Source organism: Cavia porcellus, unplaced genomic scaffold (assembly GCF_034190915.1).
Source record: "Cavia porcellus strain 051 isolate PalLab524CR breed Dunkin Hartley unplaced genomic scaffold, mCavPor4.1 scaffold_20, whole genome shotgun sequence".
In the NCBI taxonomy this organism is placed as follows: Eukaryota; Metazoa; Chordata; class Mammalia; order Rodentia; family Caviidae; genus Cavia; species Cavia porcellus.
In genome coordinates, this window is record NW_026947503.1 from 7,025,847 (window position 1) to 7,049,860 (window position 24,014).

Below are 24,014 nucleotides of genomic sequence, written 5' to 3' on the forward strand. Positions count from 1 at the left end.
GATTTGTCTAGATCTGTGAGGTATGCTAGTGGCATTTTGATTGGGATTGCATTAAATCTATATAACAATTTTGGGGGAGAATGGCCATTTTCACAATGTTTGTTCTTCCTATCCATGAACAAGGGATATCTTTCTATTTTCTGAGGTCCTCTTTGATTTCTTTTTTCAGAGTATTATAATTTTCCCTGAATAGATCTTTTGCTTATTTTGTTAGATTAATTCCTAAGTATTTCATTTTCTTGGATGCTATTGTAAAGGGTGTGGCTTCTCTTATTTCTCTCTCAGTGGTTTTGTTGTTAGTATATAGGGATGCTATTGATTTTTGAGTGTTGACTTTGTATCTGGCTACATTGCTGAATTTATTTATTATGCCTAGGAGTCTTTCAATGAAGTGTTGGCAGTCTTCTATGTAGAGTATCATGTCATCTGCAAATAATGATAATTTAACTTCTTCTTTTCTTATCCTTACTCCTTTTGTTTTTCTCCCTTGTCTAATTGCTCTGGCTAGTATTCCATCACTATATTGAATGGGAGTGGTGATAATGGACACCTTGTCTTATTCCTGATCTTAGGGTAAAGGCTTTCAGTTTTTGGCCATTTAATATGAAGCTGGCTATTGGTTTGTCATAGATGGCTTTTATCATATTGCGGTAAACACCATCTATTTAATTTTCTGTAAGGTTTTTCTCATGAATAAGTGTTGGACCTTATCAAAAGCTTTTCTGCATCTATAGAAATGATAATGTGGTTCTGATTTTTGGTTCTATTGATTTGGTGGATTACATTTATTGATTTGCATATGTTGAACTATCCCTGCATTTCCTAGGATTCCTTGGTCATGGTTTATAATCTTCTTGATGATTTGCTGTATTCTGTTTGCCAAGTTTTTTTTCATTTAAAAATAACTTTATTGAGGTATAAATTGAGACAGAATAAACTGAATGTATTTAAAATGCACCAGTTGTGTTTTTGACATATTTACATATCCATAAAATCTTTATCTTGGCCAAGATACTGATCATATTTATTACCATTACCATTTTTTACATAATTCCTACATCTTGAACTTCTCTATCTTCCCCATGAAAACAGTGATCTGCTCACTGTCATTAATTTTACATGTTCTAGAATTTCTATAAAAATGAAATTATAGATATGTCTTTTTTTATCTCAATTCTTTCACTTAGTGTAATTTGTTCAAGATTCACCAGTTGCCACATGTTGTAGAATGTTCCAACAGTTTATTCCTTTTATTTGTGACTGGCACTTTATTGTATGAATAGATTATAATTTATTGTAATGAAGATTTATTTTGTTTCACTTGGTGATGAACCTTTGGGTGGTTTTCATTTTTGCCTGTGGAAGATAAAATGCTGTAAACTTTAACTTACAAGTCTTTATGTAGTCATCTGCATTTTTCCTTTTACAATAATACGTAGAGTGATTAGATAATAGAATTGTTTTCTGAAGTAGTTGTACCATTCTGAATTCCAATCAGTAGTGTATGAGAACTCCTTTCACTTCTTTACTGGCACATCATATGTTATTCTTATTAATTTTAGCCTCTCTAACAAGTTATCAAAAGTCAACTTCATAGGGGAGTTATTTTGGACTCTGTTCAATTTCATTGTTTGTCTACATGTCAACTCCATAGTGTTTTTAATTACTGTTGCCATATAATCTTAAATTCAGAGTATCTTAAATCCTTCAATTTTATTTCAAAGTCATTCTTTTTCTGCAAGTCATATTGTCTATTCTGATCCCTTTTTTTCCCATATGAATTTTAAAATTTGCTTTCCTACAATAGAATAGCCTGCTAAGATTTTGAAAGGGATAATTTTTAACCTATAGATAAAGTTTTAGAGACTACATCATACTAATAATGAGTTTTCCAGTTTGTGAATACTGTGTGATTTTTCACTTATTTAGATCGTGAGTTATTTTCAACAATATTTTGTGGTTCTCAAAATACAGGTACACATCTTTTCTGAGATTTATCCCTAAATATTTTGTATTTTTGGATGCAATTATACATAGGATTCATGTTTACATTTCAATTTTGGCTCATTCATTGCTATTACAAAGAAATACAATTAAATTTTTATTATATTAAATTTAACAGCTTTTTTTTGATATTCCATATGACCTTCTACATACTTAATGTTTCCTGTGAATATTGACTTCTTTTTGATCTGATGCAGTATATTTTTAAAAAATTTTATTTAGTGAAAAAAGCAAACAGAAAAAAGGATAGTAATAATACAGAATTTAAAAAAACGGAAACAGTAAGAAATCACTAGTTGATAAATTACATATTGTCATCTTAGAAATAATGTTCAAGTTACAAAATTAAAGCATACAAATTGGACATTCAAACATCGAGACTAAATACTTCTGTTCAATGATCTAACAAAAACTTAGTAATATGGTCATTTGTCTTACACACTTAAACATACATGCAGTTATATCCTTTAGAGCACTTTCTTTTCCTCTCTTTTTTACAATAGCAATTACACATTTTGGATTTTATTACTCTATTATTACTTTTTACACTAGAGACACAATGTGATATTTATAAATAAGAATCATGTTTGCCAAAATTTTATTGAAAAATTTTGCATCTGTGTTCATTAGGGAGATTGGTCTGTAGTTCTCTTTTTTAGTTGAGTCTTTCTCAGGTTTTGGTATTAGAGTAATGTTTGCTTCCAGGAATGAGTTAGGGAGAATTGTTTCTCTTTCAATTTCATTGAAGAGTTTGAGGAGTGTTGACATTAAATCATCTTTGAATTTCTTGTAGAATTCCACAGTGAATCCATCTAGACCTGGAATTTTCTTTATTTGTAGAGATTTAATTGCATTTTCAATTTTGTTAATAGAAATTGGGTTATTCAGCAGTTTTACATCTTTTTGACCCAGCTTTGGTAATTCATGTTTCTAGGAATCTGTACATTTCTTCTCTGTTATCAAGCCTATGAGAGTAGAGGTTTTGGAAATAGGTATTGATGATCTTCTGTATTTCTACAGGGTCTGTAGTGATTTCACCCTTTTCATTCCTTATTGCATGAGTTTGAGTTTTTTCTTTCCTTTTTAAAATAAAGTTGGCTAGAGGCCTGTCAACTTTATTTATTCTTTCAAAGAACCAACTTTTTGCTTCATTGATTCTTTGTATTGCTTTTTTTAGTCTCTATTGCATTGATTTTTGTTCTAACCTTTATAATTTCCTCTCTTCTTTTGGCTTTGGGCTTGACTTTCTCTTCTTTCTCTAAATGTTTCAGGTGTAGCATCAGGTTGCTTATTTGTGTTCGTTCTGTTTTCCTGATGTGGGAGTTCACTGCAATAAATTTTCCTCTGAGGACTGCTTTCATTGTGTCCCACAGGTTCCAATGAGAGATGTATTTGTATTTTTGTTTCCCTGTAAATATTGTTTAATTTCTTCTTTAATTTCCCCTATGACCCACTGATTGCTCAGAAGTGTATTACTTAATTTCCATGTGTTTGTGGGGTTTTTGCAGTTTCTTTTGTCATTAATTTCTAGTTTCATGGCACTATGATCAGATAACATGCATGGGATAATTTCAATTCTTTTGCATTTACTTAAGCATGTTCTGTGGTCTAGTATATGGTCTGTTTTAGAGAACATTTCATGTGTTGTTGATAAGAATGTATATTCTGATGTTGGGTGGAACACGCTGTATATGTCTACTAAGTCCATTTGTTCACAGGTGTGATTCAGTTCTGTTATTTCTTTGCTGATTTTCTGTCTGGTTGATCGGTCCCTTTATGTCAATGGTGTGTTAAGATCTGTTATAATTGTATTATTGCTTATTTGATTTTTCATAATCATTTGTTAATATTTGTTTTGTATAGCTGAGTGCTCCCAAATTTGGTGCATAGATATTTAAGATTGTTATCTCTTCTTGAATTTTTCCCTCTAATGAGTATGTAGTGACCTTCTTTATCTCTTTGGGTCATTCTTGGTTTGAAGTTCACATTGTCTGCAAACAGAATAGGTACCCTTGCTTTTTTGGGGGATCCTGCTGCATGTAGTATTGTTTTCCATCCTTTGATTTTCAGTCTGTGAGTTTCCTTTTGGGTTAGATGGGTTTCCTATATACAGCATATAGTTGGATGTTTTCTGTTATTTTTTTTTTTTTTAATCGGTACCAGGGATCGAACTCACGACCGCATACTTGCAAGGCAGGCGCTTATGCTGCTGAGCTAAATCCCCAGCCCCTGGATGTTGTTTCTTGATCCATTTTGCCAGTCTGTTTCTTTTAATTGATGAATTGAGCCTATTTACATTAATGGTTATAACTGATATATATTGGTTTACTTTTGACATGTTATCTTTATGCTATTGATTCTTTACCTTTCCACTCTGTTTAATTGTTTGCCTTGCTTAGTGGTTTTTCCCAATGTCTGTCTAGAATGTCTTTCAGTATTCTTTGCAGGGTTGGTTTGGTGATCATCAAGTTCTTCAGCTGTTGTTTGTCATGCAGGTATCTTATTTCTCCATCCATTTTGAAGGACAGTTTTGAGGGTACATCAGTGTGGGTTGGAAGTCATTTTCCTTTGGGATCTGAAATACTTCACTCCATGCTTTTGTTGATGTCACTGTGTTGAGAAGTCTTCTATGATTCTGATACGTTTTCCTTTATAGGTGATCTGTCTCTTCTCTGTAGCAGCTTTAAATATTCTGTTCGTATGTTGGATTTCTGGGATGTTGATTATATGTCTGGGCATAGTTTTATTTTGGTTATGGTTATTTGGAATTCTATATACTTCTCTGATCTGTATGTCAGTTTCCATTCTTGTGTTTGGGAAACTTTCAGCTTTTACTTTGGTAAATAGCCTCTTAATATTGTTTGTGTTGTCACGTTCCTTTTCATTTATACCTATCAATCTTGTTGTTTTTCTTTGCATCATCTTGCAGGTGTTGAATTGTTATTTCCTGGTTCCTTGTTATTTTTAAAAGATCTTTCCTGTTCAGCAGCTGCAAGCTTGTCTTCGGGGTCTAAAGTTCTGTCTTCACGTTCACTGAGGTGCTTTTGCCAACTTTGGAGAGAATTTTTGATTTCCTGCGTATCTCTTTGAATCTGATTCATGCATTCTGTTTCTTATATTGTTCATTCAGAGTTTCCGTCTTTTTTCATTGTTCCTCTAATTTTTTAACTATGTCTTTTTTAGATGTATTTAGCATTTCTTTCATTACATTTATCATTTCTTTTACCTGGGAGACTATTTCTGATTTGAGTTCTTTTATAGCTTCCTGGAGTTGTTTCTTTACTTCACTTGTTATCATTTCAGGAATTTCAGGTATATAGATTATATTTTCTTCTGTATTCATGTCTTCTACACTTGCTTGGGTTGGGCTGGAAGTTTGAGATTGCATTTTGCTTTTTTGTTTTGTTATTTTCCTATATTTCCAGATTTTCAAAGTGATGTTTCAAAGCTTCCCCTGTGCACTGGGAGTTACCTGGCTCACTTTTGGCTCCTGAGGCAGACTGCAGGCAACTGCTAGCTGCTTGGAGTTCACTGGTTGTGGGCCACTTAGGCCCACGGGAGACTCCTGTGTGTCCTCTGGTGATTTCTGATGCAGGGCATGGTCTTACTGCCTGGGAGTGAAGTTTCATGGTTTCCCATGTACTGGAATTCAACCTGCCTGGGTTCAGGGCCCAGGAATGAATTCTGGCCCCTGCTAGCTGCTTAGAGTTCCCTGTGCGTGCCCCAGTTAGGCCCATGGGTACCTCCCGTATGTCCTAGGGTGATTTCAGACATGAGGCATGATCTTACCATCTGGGAGCAAAGTTCCAAGGCTTCCTCTTGCGCTGGGATTCAACCTGCTCATGTGTTCAGGGCCTGGGACTAGATTCCGGCCTCTGCAAGCTGTTTGGCGTTTGCTGGGCATGGCCCATTAGGCCTGAAGCTGCCTCCCGTGTGTCCTAGGGTGATTTCAGACATGGGGCGTGGTCCTACTGCCTGGGAGCTAAGTTCCAAATTTTCCCTGTGTGCTGGGATTCAACCGATAGTTTGTTTTTTATACTAGGGAGATGATACGATGTTTACACAGGCAGGTCTGATTTATTTCACTTATAAGTATGGTCTCACATTACATCCATTTACATATGGAAGCCCTGAGTTTCTCCTTCTTTGTAGCTGAGTAGTACTCCATTGTATAAAAATACTACATCTTTTTTTTTGGTACTGCTGTTGATGGGCATTTGGGTGTTTCCCAAGATTTATCTATTATAAATTGTGCTGCTATAAATATGAGTACCTGTATACTGCAGTGGTATGATGTTTTCAGTTCTTCTGGGAAAATGTCCTGAAGGGGAATAGCTGGGTTGAATGGGACCTCTAATCTTAGTTTTTTGAGGAATCTGCATATTGATTTCCTCAGTGGTTGTACAGTCTGCACTCCAACCAACAGCAGAGAAGGGTTCTTTTATCCCAACAGCCCCACCAGCATTTGTTGATGATAACCATTCTTTCTGGAATGAGGTGGAATCTCAGTGTTGTTTTAAATTGAATCTCTTCAATGACCAATGATCTATTTTAAAATAGATTTTATTTGTCATTTGTGTTTCTTCATCTGAGAAGTGTGTATTCATCTCAGATGCTCAGTTTTGGACTGTTTGAATTTGAGTGGCCTGATTTTTTTCAATTCTTTATATGTTCTGGATAGAAGTCCTTTGAGGGAAAGTTGGCTAAATTTTTTTCCCATTCTGTGGGTTTTCTTTTTACTCTGTTGGTGATTTCTTTTGATGTGTAAAAACTTTTTAATAAGATCCCAGTTGTTGATTCTTTTTTTTTTTTTTTTTTTTTTTCTGTCTTTTTCGGTACCAGGGATCGAACTCACGACTGCCTGCTTGCAAGGCAGGTGCTTATGCCACTGAGCTAAATCCCCAGCCCCGTTGATTCTTTAAAGTACTTCCCTTGCAGTTTGGATTTTGTTTATGAACTCTCTGCCTGCCTCTATGTCCTCAAGATTTCTACTTACTTTATCTTCCAGTAGATTTAATGTTTGTTTTAATATTTAAATCTTCAACCCATTTTGACTTTAGTTTGATGTGTGGATATAGGTATGTGTCTAGTCTTCAGCGTGTTTTTTCTGTATTAGCTATTAAAGAGACTGTATTCCAGTGAACATGTTTGGCCTTTCTGTCAAACATAAGGTGACTGAGTTTGTGTGTAGTTGTGTCTGCGTATTCTAATCTGTTCCATTGATCATCTGGTCTGTTTTTTTTGCCAGAAGGATGCTGATTTTATCACTGTGGCTTTGTAGTATAATTTCAGGTCAGTGATTGTGATGCCTCCTGCCTTGCTTTTGTTTCCCAGAAGGGCCTTTGCTGTTCGAGGTCTCTTCTGTTTCCAAATGAATTTTAGGAATGATTTCTCTAGATCTGTAAAGTATATTAATGGTATTTTGTTTGAGATTGCATTAAATCTTTATAACAGTTTTGAGAGTGTGGCCATTTTCACAATATTGATTCTTAATATCCATGAGCAAGGCATATATTTCCATTTTCTGATATCCTCTTCAGGCTACTTTTTCAGAGCACTATAATTTTCAGTGTATAGATCTTTTACTTCCTTTGTTAGATTGATTCCTAAGTATTTCATCTTTTTGGATGCTAGTATATGAAAGGTGTTAGTTCCTTAATTTCTCTCACAGTGAGTTTGTTGTTTGTGTACTGGAGTGATAATTGATTTTTGGATATTGACTTTGTTGTATTCAGCTATGCTGCTGAATTTGCTTATTAACTCTAGTTATTTTTTGGTGGAGTTTTTGAGGTCTTTTATATAGAGTATCATGTCATCTGCAAGTAATAATAGTTTAACTTCTTCCTTTCCTATCTTTACTCCTTTTATTTTTTTCTCTTGTCTAATTGTTCTGGCTAATGTTTCCATAACTAAATTGAATAAAAGTGTTGATATTGGACATCCTTGTCTTTTTCCTGATTTTAGAATGGAAACTTTCAGTTTTTTTTCCATTTATTAAGATGTTGCTTGTTGGTTTGTCATAGATGCCTTTTATTAGATTGAGGTAGAGACCATCATCTATTCTAATTTTCTCTAGGACTTTTACCATGAATATCAATGTTGAACGTTATCAGAAGCTTTTTCTGTGAGATGATCATGTTATTTTTGTCTTTCACTCTGTTCATATGGTGTGTTATATTTATTGATTTGTGTATGTCAAATCATCCCCTATGTTCTTGGGATGAATCCCATTTGATCATGATGTATATTCTGTTTGCTCTGTTTTATTGAGGATTTTTGCATCTATATTTATTAGGGAGTGTGATCTGTTGTTCTCCTTTTTGGTTGTGTATTTCTCTGGATTTGGTATCAGCATAATACTTGCCTTTAAGAATGAGTTAGGGAGAATTGCTTCCCTTTCAATTTCCTTAAAGAGTTTGCAGTTAAATCTTCTCTAAATTTCTCACAGAATTCAGTTGTGAATCTTTCAGAATCTGGACTTTTTTTTTTGGTAAGTTTTAATTACATTTTCAATTTCATTAACTGATATTGGGTCATTCAAAATTTCTGTTATCTTCTTGATTTAGCTTTCATAATTCATACATTCTAAGAATTTGTCCATTGCTTCTGTGTTTTTCAGCATATGCAAGTAAAAATTTTTGAAGTAGGTATTGATGATCTTCTGAATTTCCACAGAATCTCTAGTGATTTCACCCTTTTCATTCCTCATTACGTGAATTTGAATGTTTTGTTTCCTTTTGATAAGATGGCTAGGGTTTTATCAATTTTGGTTGTTCTTTCAAAGAACCATCTCTTCAATTAATTCTTTGTATTCTTTTCTTAGTCTTAGTCTGCTTTGATTTCTGCTATGATCTTTATAATTTCCTCCCCTCTATGAGCTTTGGGCTTTATTTGCTCTCCTTTTTCTAGAAGCTTGAGGTTGCAGCATTAAGTTGCTTATTTGTGCTTGTTCTGTTTTCCTGATGTGAGCATTCACTGCTGTAAATTTTTCTCTGAGGACTACTTTCATTTGTCCCACAGGTTCTGGTATATTCTATTTGCATTTTCATTTGATTGTAGGTATTAATTTCTTCTTTAATTTCTTCCATGACCCATTGGTTGTTCAAGATGGTGTTATTTAATTTTATATGTTTATGGAGTTTTTTTGATTTCTTTTGCCATTAATTTCCAATTTCAGTGCACTGTAGTCAGATAATATACATGGAATAATTTCAGTTTCTTTGCATTTTAGGCAAGCATGTTCTATGGGCTAGTTTATGGTATATTTTAGAGAATCCCAAGTGCAGCTGAGCAGAATGAGTATTCTGATGTTGCTGGGTGGAACACTGTAAATGTAAGTCCATTTGTACACATATTTGATTCTTTTGTTTGCTAGATTTTTGTCTAGTTGATCTGTTTGTGACAAATGAGTACTAAGTTCCTTCATTATATTTGTGTTGTTACTTATTTGATTTTCTTGTCTATTAATATTTGTCTTATATAGTTAGGTGCTCCCATATTGGTGTATATATATTTATGATTGTTATCTTTTCCTCTTGAATTTTTTCCCTAACAAATATGTAGTGACCTTACCTCTTTTGATCATTTTTTGTTTGAAGTTCTATTGTCTGCAAACAGCATAGCTACCCTTGTTTTTTTCTGGATTTCCGTTTGGAGTATTTTTTTTTTTTTCTTCCTTTGATTTTCAGTGTATGAGTTTTTTTTTTTTTTTTAGTAAAATATGTTTCTTGTATGCAGCATATTGTTGGATTGTTTCTTAATCCATTCTGTCAGCTGTTTCTTTTGATTGATGAATTGAGGCCATTTATATTGATGGTTAAAATTGATATGTGTTACATTATCTTCGTCATGTTATTTTCCTGTTCGTGATTCCCTCTTTTTTTTCCCTCTGTTTAATTGCTTGCCCTGCTTGGTGGTTTCTTTCTTTTGTTCTTGGAATTGTGATCATTTTTATCTCTAGAACATCTTTCAGTATGCTTTCGAGGGTTGATTTTGTGGTCATGAATTTCTTCAGTTGTCCTTTGTCATGAAAGTATTTCATTTCTCCATTAATTTTGTCTTTTTTATTTTTATTTTATTTTTTTATTGGTACTGGGGATCGAACTCATGACCACACACTTGCAAGGCAGGCACTTATGCCGCTGAGCTAAATCCCCAGCCCCTCTCCATTAATTTTGAAAGATAGTTTTTGTTGGGTACATCAGTCTAGACTGGTAGTTGTTTTCTTTTGGGATTTGAAATACTTCACTCCATACTGTTCTTTACCTGAAAGTTTGTGAGGTACATCAGTCTGGACTGGTAGTTGTTTTCTTTTGGGATTTGAAATACTTCACTCCATACTGTTCTTTACCTGAAAGTTTGTGAAGTCAGCTGTGATGCTAATGGCTTTCCTTGATAGGCAATCTGTTTCTTTTCTCTAACAGCTTTTAATATTGTGTTTCTATGCTGAATTTCTGGGATCTTGATTATTATATATCTGAGTTTAGATTCATTTTGGTTATGGCTATTTGGGTTTCTATATGCTTCACTTATCTGTATGTCAGATTCTTGTGCTTGGAAATTTTTTTCTATTACTTTTGCAAATGTATCATTTATTTTGCGTTCTGCTTTTTCATTGATTCTCCTCAGTTTTTTACTGTTTTTCTTTGCATTGTCTAGGAGCTATTTAAGTGTTATTTCATGGTCCTTTGTTATTTTTAAGAGTTCTTTCCTTTTGTGATTGCTAGCTGCAATCCTATCTTCAAGGTCTGAAAGTCTATCTTCAGTTTCCTCCAAGTAGTCTTGCCAGCTTTCAGTGAAATTTTTAATTTCCTGAATATCTTTTCAAATGTTTCGTGCATTGTATTTCTTTCTTGTATCGTTGATTCAAGGTCTCCATCATTTTCCTGTGTTTGTGTTTTTTTAATTCATGTCTTCTTGAGCTATATTGAACAATTCATTCATTATGATTGGCATTTCTTTTTTTTACTTGAGAGATTTTTTTTTTGAGACATAAAAATCCACCTTTTATTTATTTTGTTTTTTGAACAACTACATGTCTTAGTTTCACTCTTTGTCATCAGCAACTAAATCGCTGAAAGATGTGTGTCTTTTTCCGTAGGCAGAAATTTTATTTTGAAAGCCCTGGCTTTGAAGTGCTGACTTTAAAAGTTACTCTTTTCAGCATTGAGAAAGAGTATTTCTGATCTGATTTCATCTATAATCTCGTGAACTTGTTTGTTTGCTTTACTTGCCATCTTTTCAGAAATTTTAGGTGTCTATCTTCCCATTATTTTATGTCTGTGTCTCATATACTTGTGTTGGATGGGCTGGATGTCTGAGATTGCATTTTGCTTTTTCATCTTAGCATTTTCACCTCTTGTTTCATATTTTGGTCTTTTCAATCTTGTTAGTCTCTCCTCTCTGTTGTGTGTGTCTAGGTTCCTAGTGTTCACCCAGTTGCCGGTATTCACAGTGTAGAGGAGAGACCAGTCACCTGAATTCCTCCTGTGGGTCTAGTTGGGTGAGTCCTGAATTCTTCCTGGGCTGACTGGCCTAGGAGTTTTGATGTGAACCAACTCATGGTTCATACTGTTGTTGCTGCTTCAGACTTCCAGGTTGCCAGACCTAGCTGTCTATGGTGTATGCCCCAAATAGAGCCCTACTGTGTCACTAGGTGTCTTGCAGATCCACCCTGGTTCCTCCAGATGACGGGAGGCGTCATTTGGCCCATCTTGGGTCCTCCAGGTTTGGTGATGTGTCTCTGGCACTCTTGCAGGCCTGCTGAGGTCCTCCAGATGTAGAGAGGCGTCACCAGTACTCTCACAGGCCTATCGAGGTCCTCTCAGATTATAGTAGTACTATCATGAGTGTTATTTTGAAAATATCTGATTTGAGAGGTGAAATGATACACGATTATTTTAAATTTACATGTCTTTGAATGTGCATAAAGTTGTTAATTATAACGTAGGTTTATAGTTATTAGTGTAGAGAGCCTATTGCATATAAAATGTATCTGCTTATCATCCAGCTTCATTACTATTTATTACTAGCTGTGTGACTTGATTAGCGTAAAGACCTTGCTTGAAAAATGACATTAAAACTTAACCTTTTTCCGCATTGCAAGGATTAAAATGAGGTAAGACAAATTTTATTTTTTATTTTATTTATTTTTAAAATTTTATTTTGAAAGTATACAACAGAACAAGACAGAATAAAGTCAACTAAGATCATACAGTGAAATTGGTACAGAACTTCACAGCAGGTTATCGGGAGTAATAGGTATCACAGTATATTTTGTTATCTTTATAATAGTTGTTCTAGGGCTGGGGCTATAGCTCAGCGGCATAAGCACTTGCCTTGCAAGCAGGTGGTCGTGAGTTCAATCCCTGGTACCGGAAAAAAGAAAAAAAAAAAAAAAGAGTTGAGTTTGGGGCTGGGGATTTAGCTCAGCGGCATAAGCGCCTGCCTTGCAAGCAGGCAGTCATGGGTTCAATCCCTGGTACCTATAAAAACGAAAAAGACAAAAAAAAAAAAAAAAAAAAAAAAGTTGTTCTTTCAATCACGTATATCAAATTGAGACAAAAATATAGAACACTGTAGAACTTATCAAAACAGAATACTGAATAGAGCAGTACCATTAATCAGAAAAGAGCAAAACAGTAATAAAAATATTTGCCTTCAAAGAGATGGTAGAAGGAAGTGCCCCTTATTTGCTATGGTCAACCTCCCAGGAGACACTCAGATTTCTGGTTCCCATTTGCTAATGGGCGGTGGGTGGGGGGAGAAGCGGGGTAGGGGAAGTGGGATATTTGAATCTAGGCCGTGCATCAGTAGGTTCACTATGCTTAGCAGGGAGGCAGGCTGGTTGTTTGGTTTCATACAGTCCTAAGTTCCAACATGGTGTGGATCTCAGGAGCTGTTGCTGGTTCTCCTCCTGGAAGGGCCGCAGTCTGCCACACTGCCACCGATTACCAGGGAGGGGCGATAAGACAAATTTTATATATGGTTAGACTTGTTATTATCTGTTTTTATGTTTCTCTTCTAAATATTCATTTGTTAATATTTGATTGATTTCACTGCTTTAAACATTTACAAAATTTATGTGATTTTTAAAATATTCATTGCAAATATTTTCTCCATTTTTTGCCTAAAAATTTAATTATATATATATTGTTTGGACATTCACAAAGTCTTTTAATTATATATGAGTGATTCTTTTATGTTGTTTTTTTCCAAAATGTTTATGTATAGAAAATCCTACTCTTTAATATCTGGTGCGTAGTCACCTGTATTTCCTTCAGATTGAATATCTCTTCATTTTTAAAATTTATGCTTACTTTTTGATTAGCATAAAAATTACATACAGTGTGCAGATTCCTATACTCTTGCCTCTTAGGGCTCTTCCTCTCTCTCCAACTACATCATCTTGGATTCCCAGGCAAGATGATATTTCAAATTTTGCTCATTCATTTTGTTATAAAAATTGTTTCTCCTACCCCAATATAAAATGTCTTACTAATGAACTTTTATCAATTTTTTTTGATTATTTTTATTCATTTATGCATAGATATATTTATTACTCATTGACCAAATTATTAAATATCTTACTTGAATTTTGACCTATTCATATTAAATATATACATTAATTTGGAGAAATATCCTATAGTTTTAATTCGGTTTTGATGTCTTTCAATTTATTTATATTTTCCTTTAATAGCCTTATAAGAAAATGTTCTTTATGTAGATCCTTTCTCAATTCACAATCATTTTGTATGGCTATTGTGAATAAATTCTTTGGGATTATTTTTCCATTTTTTGCTTGTTGAAGTTGGCCTAAACCTACATAGTTGTTGCTATATGCTTTCTATTAAATGCTGACTAAGAAATAGATATTCAGGGATTATTCAGTAAGTCATCCTAGAAAATCCTGAGGGGAATTTTAAAAATTGTGAGCCTTAGTAACTTTGTGTGTGGCAAAAGTGGGCTCATTCAGCCCTTTAACTGCTGAACCTGAAAAGCCTAGGTAACCTCTCTTTAGAAAACTCTTCTTTTAAAGATTTTATTGCTTGTTTCAGATACTTTCTGCATATATCATGTTATCTCCTTTTTGTTGTTGTGATTCTAAATATAGATGACTTTTTCCCAGCTCTTTTCCTCATATTAATTGCTTTCTGTGTTTGTAGGTTAGGCTGTACTCTGTTGTCATTTATCATAACAGGTAAGTCTTAGAAATAGTATTATCCTTTCTGGATAGTGATTACCTAGAAAAATGAGAGCAGGTAATTCATTATAGCATCTTCATTAGTAGTTTTTAATACAGTTTTCCAATTTTGTATGTTTGGGAACTTGTTAGGAAAATAAACATTACAAATTACTGTTACCACAGAGGGTGAGCCCAGATCTTCATATATATCATGTCAGGGCTCATCAGGATTAAATGGTGTTTTATCCATGAGCAGGACAAGCTACATAATTTAATGGGATTCAGAGCAAAAGGAAGATGTGAGGATCTGTGTTATGAAATCATTAATAATGTCCAAATGGTGATAGCACAGCCTTACTCCAGAAGGGATCTTGACATGGTGTCTTAGTTACTTTTTACTCATTACTGAAACAAAATACCTGACACCGAAAGTTAGGGAAGGAAAGGTTTATTTCTTACAGTTCTTGGGTGTTTCAGTCCATACTCAATTGGCTCCAAGGCAGCATGGTGTGGCGGGGCAGCTCTTCCTGGTCGCTGCAAATAGCAAAAGCAAAAGCCAAGAGAGAGAGATACTTTACCTTCTTCCTGCCATGTTACATAATATCCTTGCTCCACCCCTGAATGGGTAAAATACACACCACCAGTGTGAGCACTAGACGACAAACCAATCACAAAGGCTAGATTTGATTGCATCTTTGATTACATGAGGCTTGGAGAGGGGCCACAAGAACACGAACCATAACACATGGCCTTGCCCACAACACAACTTGTGAGGAGCAGAGGCATCTCAAGGTTCTGAGAGCCTGCATGGCAGAACATTTCAGCTTCTCTTGCATACGTGCCTCTGGCCTCTATTTGAGCTTTGACCTCAGATTTTGATTAGTTTTTTTCTCTCTGGTGATTTGAATTCTTCTAACCATTCAAAAGGAAAGATGTGAATTCTTTATTGATGTTTGTAAGTAGATGTTTAGTAAGACATTTATAGATGTTTAGCAAGACAGTTATAGAAATAGAATCTCTTAAAACAAGTAATTTGGGGAGGATAAAAAAGGATAATAAGAAACATGAATAATGGAGTTTCTGTTTTCTCCTGTTGTGAATTTAGTTGGTGTTAAGCCTTTTGATCTCCAGAATACTGAGCTTAGAGCCTCTTCTTGGTTCATAAATGTGTTAACAACCATGATGCCACCTGCCTTATTCATAATGAGTTGTTTGAGTTTCTTCTTAGCTTTTTTTGTTCTTTGGTCTGTTTTTATGGCTTCATTTTTTTTTTCCTGGATGGACAGCCTGCATGAGCCCTTGGTTGTCTCATACTCTGTGTGACACTGCAGAGGCTTTTGCTTGTTTCTCTGTGCCTTCCTTGATCTAAAACACAGATCCACCCTACTGTTGCTGTTTTAACTTTTCATGCTTAGCCATTTCTGAGGAGGAATCATAAAAGCATGTCCATTGGCACTTTCAAACTTCAAGTTATCCCTTCTTGTTACTCAGTTATATTTTAATCAACTCTTGTTTATCCTCTTTTATATTTTATAAAGGCTTTTAAAAATACTATCCTGGCATCTTTTCCTAAACTCCTTATTCTTATCTGAATATGCTAAGAAGATGTCACCCTGTTGTTCTTCCTGATCTTTCTCTACCATCACGTCTTCACTGTATCATGATGTTCATATCACTGTATTCTTATTTTTTCCTATGTCACAGAAAAAATGTCCCACTTCTCTCCAAAGTGAATTTTTCAATTTCTGTTCCTAAATATATCTGCTCCTGCCTGCTCTCGGACCTTTATTTAGACATTTGTCTCTTATCTGTCTCATCGTTCAAATCTGTTTTTCCTCAAGTCCTCTTTTATTTAAAAATATATCCATGCTTTCTGTGTCAAAAATTATTTTAAAAGAAAAAACACCAGTTCTGTATCAGACTTTTTTTTAAATTGAGAACTATATAAAACCCAACCTAACTCAAACTGGCCTAAGCAAAAGGGTTCATTTATTGAAAAATTCAGAGGTAGGTTTTATTTAAATACAGTTTGATGGAGCGGCTCATTCAATGCCTGTCATAGGATTGGATCTGTAGACAGCCTGTCTCTTCTCTCCCATCCTGTTTTTTCTTGGCCTACTTTATTCTTGGTTAGCTTTCTATTTCTTTGTAGCACTAGATCCCGTGTTCCATTTCTAAGATTCCCTTTTCGAAGATCTCCCCATTTGTTCTCATTGCATTTCCTTCGTTTTCATCGGATCATAAACTTATCCCTAAATGCTTTGTGTCTGGATGTCCCCCATACTCTCATGCACTTTTAGATGGACTTTTTGGAGGCAGCTGAATCTAGAGTTTGTGATCGATTTATGGTTTAATGCTGGGATTAAAGGTGCTGAGATTAAGGTTGGGTGATTGCTGGATCAGTCACTGAACTGGCACCACCCTAATCCTAGTAGACTTAGTTACAATATAAAGAATAGAAAGAGGCTTGTCTCATGCTATTTTGTTGCGTTTGCTGTATTCCACTGCCATGAACACTTGCCCTTCTGCCATGTGCCACCCTGTCCTGGAGTCAGCTGATTATGGACTGAAATCTCCACAAACCATGAGCTAAAGAAATCTTGCTCCTTTTAACTTTGGATAGTGGATATTTTGTCTCAGCAACGAGAAAAGTAACTAAGACAGTCTTGTAGCAAGACGAGTAGAATGTTTAATATTTGGGCCCAGCTTCTGCTATCCGAAGCATGTGGCCTGATACAGGTGTATTGCTTACAGAAATATTGAAATACCTTTTATAAGAGAAGTAAGGGAGCCAAAAACCAATATGTTTTTTTCATTAGCTTCTATGAAGGTAGTCTAGAAAAAATTAATAATATTTAAGTGGACTGTTCTAAAATTGGCCCAAACTCTGAAAAACAATAGAACTCTTATGAAAATACTTGTCTAAACCCTTAAATACAGCAATAGAAAAACTACTTTTAAACTTTACTGAATTAATACAGTAAATTTTTAGAGAGTCTAAAAATGTAGTTTATTCTCCTTAAATTCAGGCTAATTAAGTGTCACCAGTATCAGGAACAGTACCACCAGTATATGTGACCTGTTAGGTTCTAGTTAATAGGAAAGATGTAGAGATTCTGTGGATTAAAATATCTTAGAAAATTTTATTGACCTTGTCCTATGCAATGACCATGGAAACCTGAACTGGGGAGAGAAACTATTTTAAAGATCTGAAATTGTCTTTTGTAATCTGCAAACAATATAGCCCCCCTCATTTCACTTTTGTAACCTGTAATAAAAGAAACTAGAAGAGAGTATTTTCACACTTATGTCCACAGAATTTACCTCTTTTAACATTTCATGATCTATAACTGAACCTAGCTACTTAGAGATTTGGAAAATAACAGTGGTATCTTGAAATAATTGTCCGAGAGGAAACGTGTATGCCTTGGGGAGATTTATATTAGATACACAATAGAAAATGGAGGAATACTCAAGATTTTCTCTCCTTAAGAATTAATACCAATTCTAATTGAGGGTTTAATGATTATGCTATTTCATTATTAATTACTTCTTTGTAGAGTCAGGTCTCAGTGGCCTGATCAATACTGGTTAATGCTTTGTGGCAGGGTTCTGAGTTTAGGTTTCCTTACCTCTTTATCCAAGACTTACACATGCACATAAGATACGTGTACTGTTGTCCATTCTGTGTAGTTGTGCATTACTAAGGTGTTCTCTTGGATGGTGTTATAGGGTCTGATCTCATTCATTTTGCCCTGGGTTTGTCTCTTTAATCTCTTTTGGTTATTTTTCACTTAGTCTGTTCTAGTCTCCTTTAACTTCCTTCCCTTTTCACTTTCTGTTTGCTTTAGGAAAATTCATCAGTCAGCTAGTCATTCCTACTTCCTGTCTTTTCTGTGTTTTTTTGATGAGGAAGAAATGACGTCCTTTGCTGATAAGGAGCTGAGAAGATCATAGCTGAGAAGTGAAAAATGTTACTAGTAATGACATTGATATGCCATAAAGATTTTTGTTTCCAAATATTGTAGCTTTTTTTTGGAAACAGGTCTAACGTGCAGGAACCATTAAATATAATGAAATGTTAAAGTGTGTGCAGTAGGAATTTAGAAAAAGAATAGACTACTGTACATTGAAGATGCTTTTATCCAAAGAAGTAAATGTTAAAGTTTTGAAGGTCTAAATTGAGGGGATAAGTACAAAGAGGAAGACCTGAGAACAGAGATTTGAGACATCCTGAAATTACAGCTGGATAGGGAAACTCCCTACTAGAATAAACAGAGAGCCTTTGGAGGAAGGTTGATAGCATTGTCAATAATGAACAATTGTTGAGTGTTTCTTTTCCTGTAACTTTATTTTGCTATAATAAAGTACAAGATATAAAAAAGTATAAGGATAGCTCAAGGGACTCGTCTATAGTTTTTCAACATAGAATAATTTCACTTCTAGAACTTAATATAAATGGATTTACACAACTTACACTCTCTTATTCTTGGGTTCTTTCACAGTACTCTTTTGTGTCCAAATTTTTTTGCTCAGCAGAATGCTGTGGATTTGTCTAAACAATTGAAAATTTTAATAATTCATCTCCTCTTATGATTGGTGGTATTCCATTGAATGATTAGTATAATTTGATAACCTGTTTCCTGTAGACAGAAAATTTGGGTTGTTTTCTTTCTGTAGCTCTTATGAGTAAAGCTGCTATAGAATTCTTGTGAAAGTCTTTTGTTGACATGTTTTTGTTTCTCTTGGCTAAAAGCCTAGGACTGAAATTGTTGAATCATAGTGAAGATTTATGTATAAGGAATTGTCAACCTTTTTTTTTTTAAACACTGGTTATGCATTTTGTCATTTCTACTAGTAATATATAAAAGATTTAAAGGTTTCATTACATGGCCACCATTCGATATTGTTGGTTTTAAATTTCAACCATTCTATGTGAGGTAATAGTGTCTCATTCTAGTTTTTGATTTGCATTTCCCTGATGGCCAGTGATACTAAGCACTTTTTCAAATAATGGTTGGCTATTTATCTTCTTTTTGAAGTATCTATCTTTTTGCCTTTATAAAAATAAGTTATTTTTTTCCTACTTAATTGTAGGACTTGATGTAGTCTGGATAGCAGTCCTTTGTTGGAAATATTTTTGGCAAATATTAGTCTTGGTTTTTTAATGATATTGTGTGATGATTGATCATAAGTTTCTTGATGAAATTTATCAAGTTTTGATTTTCTGGTTATTAATTTCTTTTTCTGTCTTAAAAAGTTTTTCTACTCAGGTTACAAAATATTCTCCATTGTTTCTTCTATCAGTTTTATGGCTTTAACTTTTAGGTCTGTTATCTAATTAATTCTGTGTAGAGTTGTTTTTGAATCATTTGTGAAGACTTTCTCTTCTAGCTGGATTATTGTGGTGTGTCAAAAGTTGATTACATGTAAAAAGTTTGATTCTGTTTGTATACTTTTTTATTGTGCTGGTCTGTTTGTGTAACTTTGGAAGCCGTCTTGATTGCTGTAGGTCTATAGTATTGAAGTCAACTTTTTTTCTTTTCAAAATTGTCATTATTTTAAGACTTCACCATTTCTACTTGAATTATGGGTTAATTTTGTTCATTTTTATTTATCTGTGATTTTTAATTACTTATGAGCTATTAAAATGCCTTCTGGGATTATGATGGTAATTGTATTAAATCGATAGACAGACTTGGGTAAATGGGCATCTTAATAATAGAGTCTTCTATGTGCATTTATGTACTGTATTATATCCTTATTTTCTATTTGATAGTAGCCTTGGCTTTTTAGAGTATTATCATTGAAATAATGCACATAAGGTACATTGGCATGTTTAGCCTGATATATATAATAAGCTACCCTGTAATGTTAATATTTATATTTGGTTCAGTTAGATCTCACAGAGCCTTACAAGGTGCTTTCTGTTTGTATCCATATTGTACTCAGCTTGAAACTTGACAGTGGTTACATGGCTATATCGCTGGTCAGGGTTTGGAAGGAGTCTTTGTGACTCCAGCATTGATGCTTGTATGCCCATGGATGCTGGAAGTCAAGATAGTGAAATTTAAATTATATTTTACAGCATTTTGAGATAGTCTTTTTTGTTAGTCAGCTGTCAATGTGACAAAAAAACTGATATAAACACCTTATAAGAGAAAAGGTTTGTTTTAGTTAAGAGTTTCAGAGGTTCCTGTCCACGGTCTGCTGGCTCCGATGCTCTTGCCTAAGATGAGGTTGAACACCATGGTGGAGACAGCACGTATGGAACGGAGCTGCTCACTTTATGGCACCTGGGGACACAGAAAGAGGGAAGGAGTTGGGACAAAGTATATTCTTCAAAGAAATCCCCCTCTAGTGGCCTACTCCTCAAATAGGCCCCACCTCCTAATAGCTTTTCAGCTATGAACTCATCAAAGAATCAGTTCCCTGGTGACCTTGTGATCAGTCACCTTTCTAGGTGTGACCTCTGAATATTGTTGCCTTGGGATTGAGCCCTCAACATACAGTCTTTGGGCAACATTTTATATTTATACCAGTGTACTGCCAGTACTGGAAGGTTAAGATTACAGTCTCCAACAACAGTACATCTTATATATACTCTTACTCCTCACATTTCCTATTGCAGATCACTTAAATCTGAACACAGCTGAACCTGTCCTGCCATACAGCTTTAAGAAGGTATAGACAGCCTGCTGAAAGAGTCCGATCTGTTAACGCATTGCAGCTTTATATTTGTTCTGAAATGGCACTTATGTGGCAATAATGAAGTAGCAGGCTTTGCTTCCTAAGAATGTCATGTTTATCAGCTTCGACAGTTGCTACTGAGTGGTAATTGGCTGTTGTATATGGAATCTGTTTCCCACAGTGTTCTGAGATGGAACCACGTGGAAAAAGGACTTCCAGTTTTCTGTTCCACACTGCCAGATCCACTGCCTAAGTTGCCTTCGTCGAGACATTGGAGATCTCTCCAGATTTTGCACATGGTGGTGCTGTAGTACATAGCAGACCAAAGTCACATCTGGTCCATTTAGAAGATCACTACTCTGTCTCCATTTTGTCCTTGTGTTTCACAGAGTTTGTTGCTGCTTCTGTCCAGTCCTGCCGAGGTGACGGTACACTTGGGAGGGAACAGTATCATTTGGCATTCGTTCCTACACCTAGGGAGAGTGGACAGAGGAACTGCAAGTTCTGTTAATTACTCAGCAGTCCAAGAGAAAGCAGATACTACTACCTCCATCCTTGGGACAAAAGTAAGATTTTCAAACTGGGCATCGTGGCACATGCCTGTAATCACAGCACTAGAGAGGCTGAGGCAGGAGGATCATTACAAGTTCGAGGTCAGCCTGAGTTGTAAAGTGAGCTCAAGGCCGGTCTGAACTGCACAGTGAGACTGTCTAAAAAAAAACAAAGCCTGGCCACTAAGGCTGAGTACCACCTGCAGGACTCAGAACTCAGAGTGCCTGCCGTGATGGTCTCTGTCACATATAGAACATTATTGTGTTGTAAGCAGAAGACCCAGGGAAAGCATCAGTTGTAACCTTTGGCAGCGCTTAAGTTGGAAAATACTGTACGGTCCTTCTGGAACACAGCTTTGGCTCCTGTGAAATAACCAACCCCAGGACTACTACTTGATTTTCTATCCTTCATCAGAATGTAATGAAAATTATCTTAAATCCTTTTAGGATGCATTGAAGATGGATTTGTTCTGCATTTTCCCTATCTACTTTGCCCTGTGATGTGCATCTTACCTCTATTCAGATGTCTGTCTGAAAAAGTTTTTCCTATAAGTGAAGATTTAGTTATATTATTGTGTTTCACAATCACTTTTCATTTGCACTAAATGGACCATGGAGCCTAATATTCTGAAAACTGGACAGTTCTGTGGGCTCTCTTACAACACAAGAGTTCTTGGAAGGCAGAACATATGTGTTGCATGATGGTGAAGGACCATAAGTGGCAGTGAGGTTGCTGGCATCCAGCTTTGAGTGAGTTAGAGGAGGGATAGGGCTTGGCTTCATGTGTTGGTAAGCACGTGTGAGGCCTTTTACTCATTTATGAATATTATAAAGATGTGTATTTTATGTGCTGGGTTCTTTTTCTTATGTCCTTCTTCTTATCTGCCGTTTTTCATTTTCCCCTTTTGGGGGAAGTGTTAACATGGACCACTCATTTATTTCCTTTAGTTGCCATCTCTGCATCTTAATTCTGAAGCTCCATATTTCTTGTTCTCGGTTTCCATTGTTGGACAGTGTGTTAGAGCTTGACCAGATGCTATAATTTGGGTGTGGAACGTTCCCAGGGCATTTGTAATAAAGGCTTGGTCCTCAGTTTGGCACTATTTAAAGATGGTAGAAACCATTAAGCGAGTAGGGCTTTGTGGGATGTCTTCATGTAAGTGGGGCATGCTCTTGAAGGGGCTGTGGAGCAGTACGTTTCCAGCTGCCATGTGGGTAGCAGCCTGCTCTACAGTGTGCTCCCTGCCATGATACACTGCCTTAGCATAGACCTAGAAGTAATGGGGCCTAGCACCCACCAATTTTATATGTTGATTTCCTCAGGTATTTCATACAGCAATGGGAAGCAGACTAACGCGCCAAGTGAGAAAAGACTTTTTATAGACTTTCTGTTAGTGATACCCAAGCTCTCTCTAGCCATTTTTTCTGACTAACATTGGCATTCCTTTCCCAGAACATACATTCATTTTTCTATCACTGGGACATAGATATTTTGCTCTAGCCACAGTACTATCTGCGCTGATATCCCCTGGTGAATCTGAAACTTAGCAGTATGAGGTATTCCTTGAGTGCCCAACCTGAAGACTCTTGATTTGCTATCCTTCATCAGAATGTAATGAAAATTATCTTAAATCCTTTCAGGATGCATTGAAGATGGATATGTGAAGTTTACTGTGATAAATTTTAAAAATAGCAGAGAACATCTTCCTCTTATTGGAAAAATCGGCCTTGCTTGGAGAACTAATATTTTTGATACCTTCATAGAGGTAAAAAAGTTATTTTATTTTTTGCTTCTGTAGAAAAGGTGTTGGTTGATATATATATATATTTAATTTTGTATTAATTGTCCTTGTGTATATTTGTACACATTCTCATTGTCATTGGCCCTCACTTGATTCCTTTATCAAATGCTTATAGAGTATCTATTGTTCTTTGTGAAGGGTGATGGACTGCAACAGTTTCTGAACTGCACTGCTTGTACCCTCCACTCTTCCCTGCCCTGCCTGTCTGTTCTATAGATAAAATGGATCTAAAAGTTCAACCGGGATTTCCTCAAAACACTTTCCTCCCTGCATATCAGCTTAAAGCTATAAGTTCTTGTTCCAGGATATAAGCATCTTCTTAGTAGTTAAGTAAAATTTAGCCTCGCGGATTGGAGAGTTGATTTAGTGCTGAGCATTGCAAGGGAGAGGAGTGGAGGATGAAGTAAAGGAAGGAAGAGGAAGACTGTTCCCAGGTAGTTTATTCTTTTCTGTGATTCTATGCTTGTGGCTGCCCTGGGGCTCATTACTCTCCATGTTTATTTGATAGAATTAATAGGATTTCATAGTCACAGGCATGAGTGAGCTCATCTCCTAGACTCTTTCTTAGGAGTGTTAATAATGATGACCAAGACCATAACCAGTTATGGAGTATTTATCTCCTGGACCACTTGGTATTTGATACAATAATATGTTTTACTCATCCTACTTATATGTAAGCAAATGTTTGTGTTTTGGTAAAAAGCATGTTTATTACATATGAGCAGATAAAAAGTGCACACTTTGTAGACCTCCATGGAGCTTTGATAGATTTAGATGGGGCTT

At 35.4% G+C, this 24,014-nt stretch overlaps 1 protein-coding gene across 4 annotated transcripts in view; it reads left to right on the forward strand.

The window, feature by feature from the left end:
* The window catches only part of Fbxo15 (F-box protein 15), a 77,727-nt gene that overhangs the window by 47,978 nt on the left and 5,735 nt on the right, over window positions 1-24,014 (forward strand). Inside the window, exons 9-10 of one of the 4 annotated variants that reach the window (XR_010041363.1) lie at window positions 21,268-21,444; window positions 23,071-23,195. Coding sequence is in view for 2 of the 4 variants with exons in the window: in XM_063231444.1 (XP_063087514.1) it covers window positions 21,877-22,034 (158 nt within the window). In the remaining 2 variants the exon portion in view is untranslated. The other 3 variants (XR_010041364.1, XM_063231444.1, XM_003466507.5) reach the window with 3 other exon arrangements.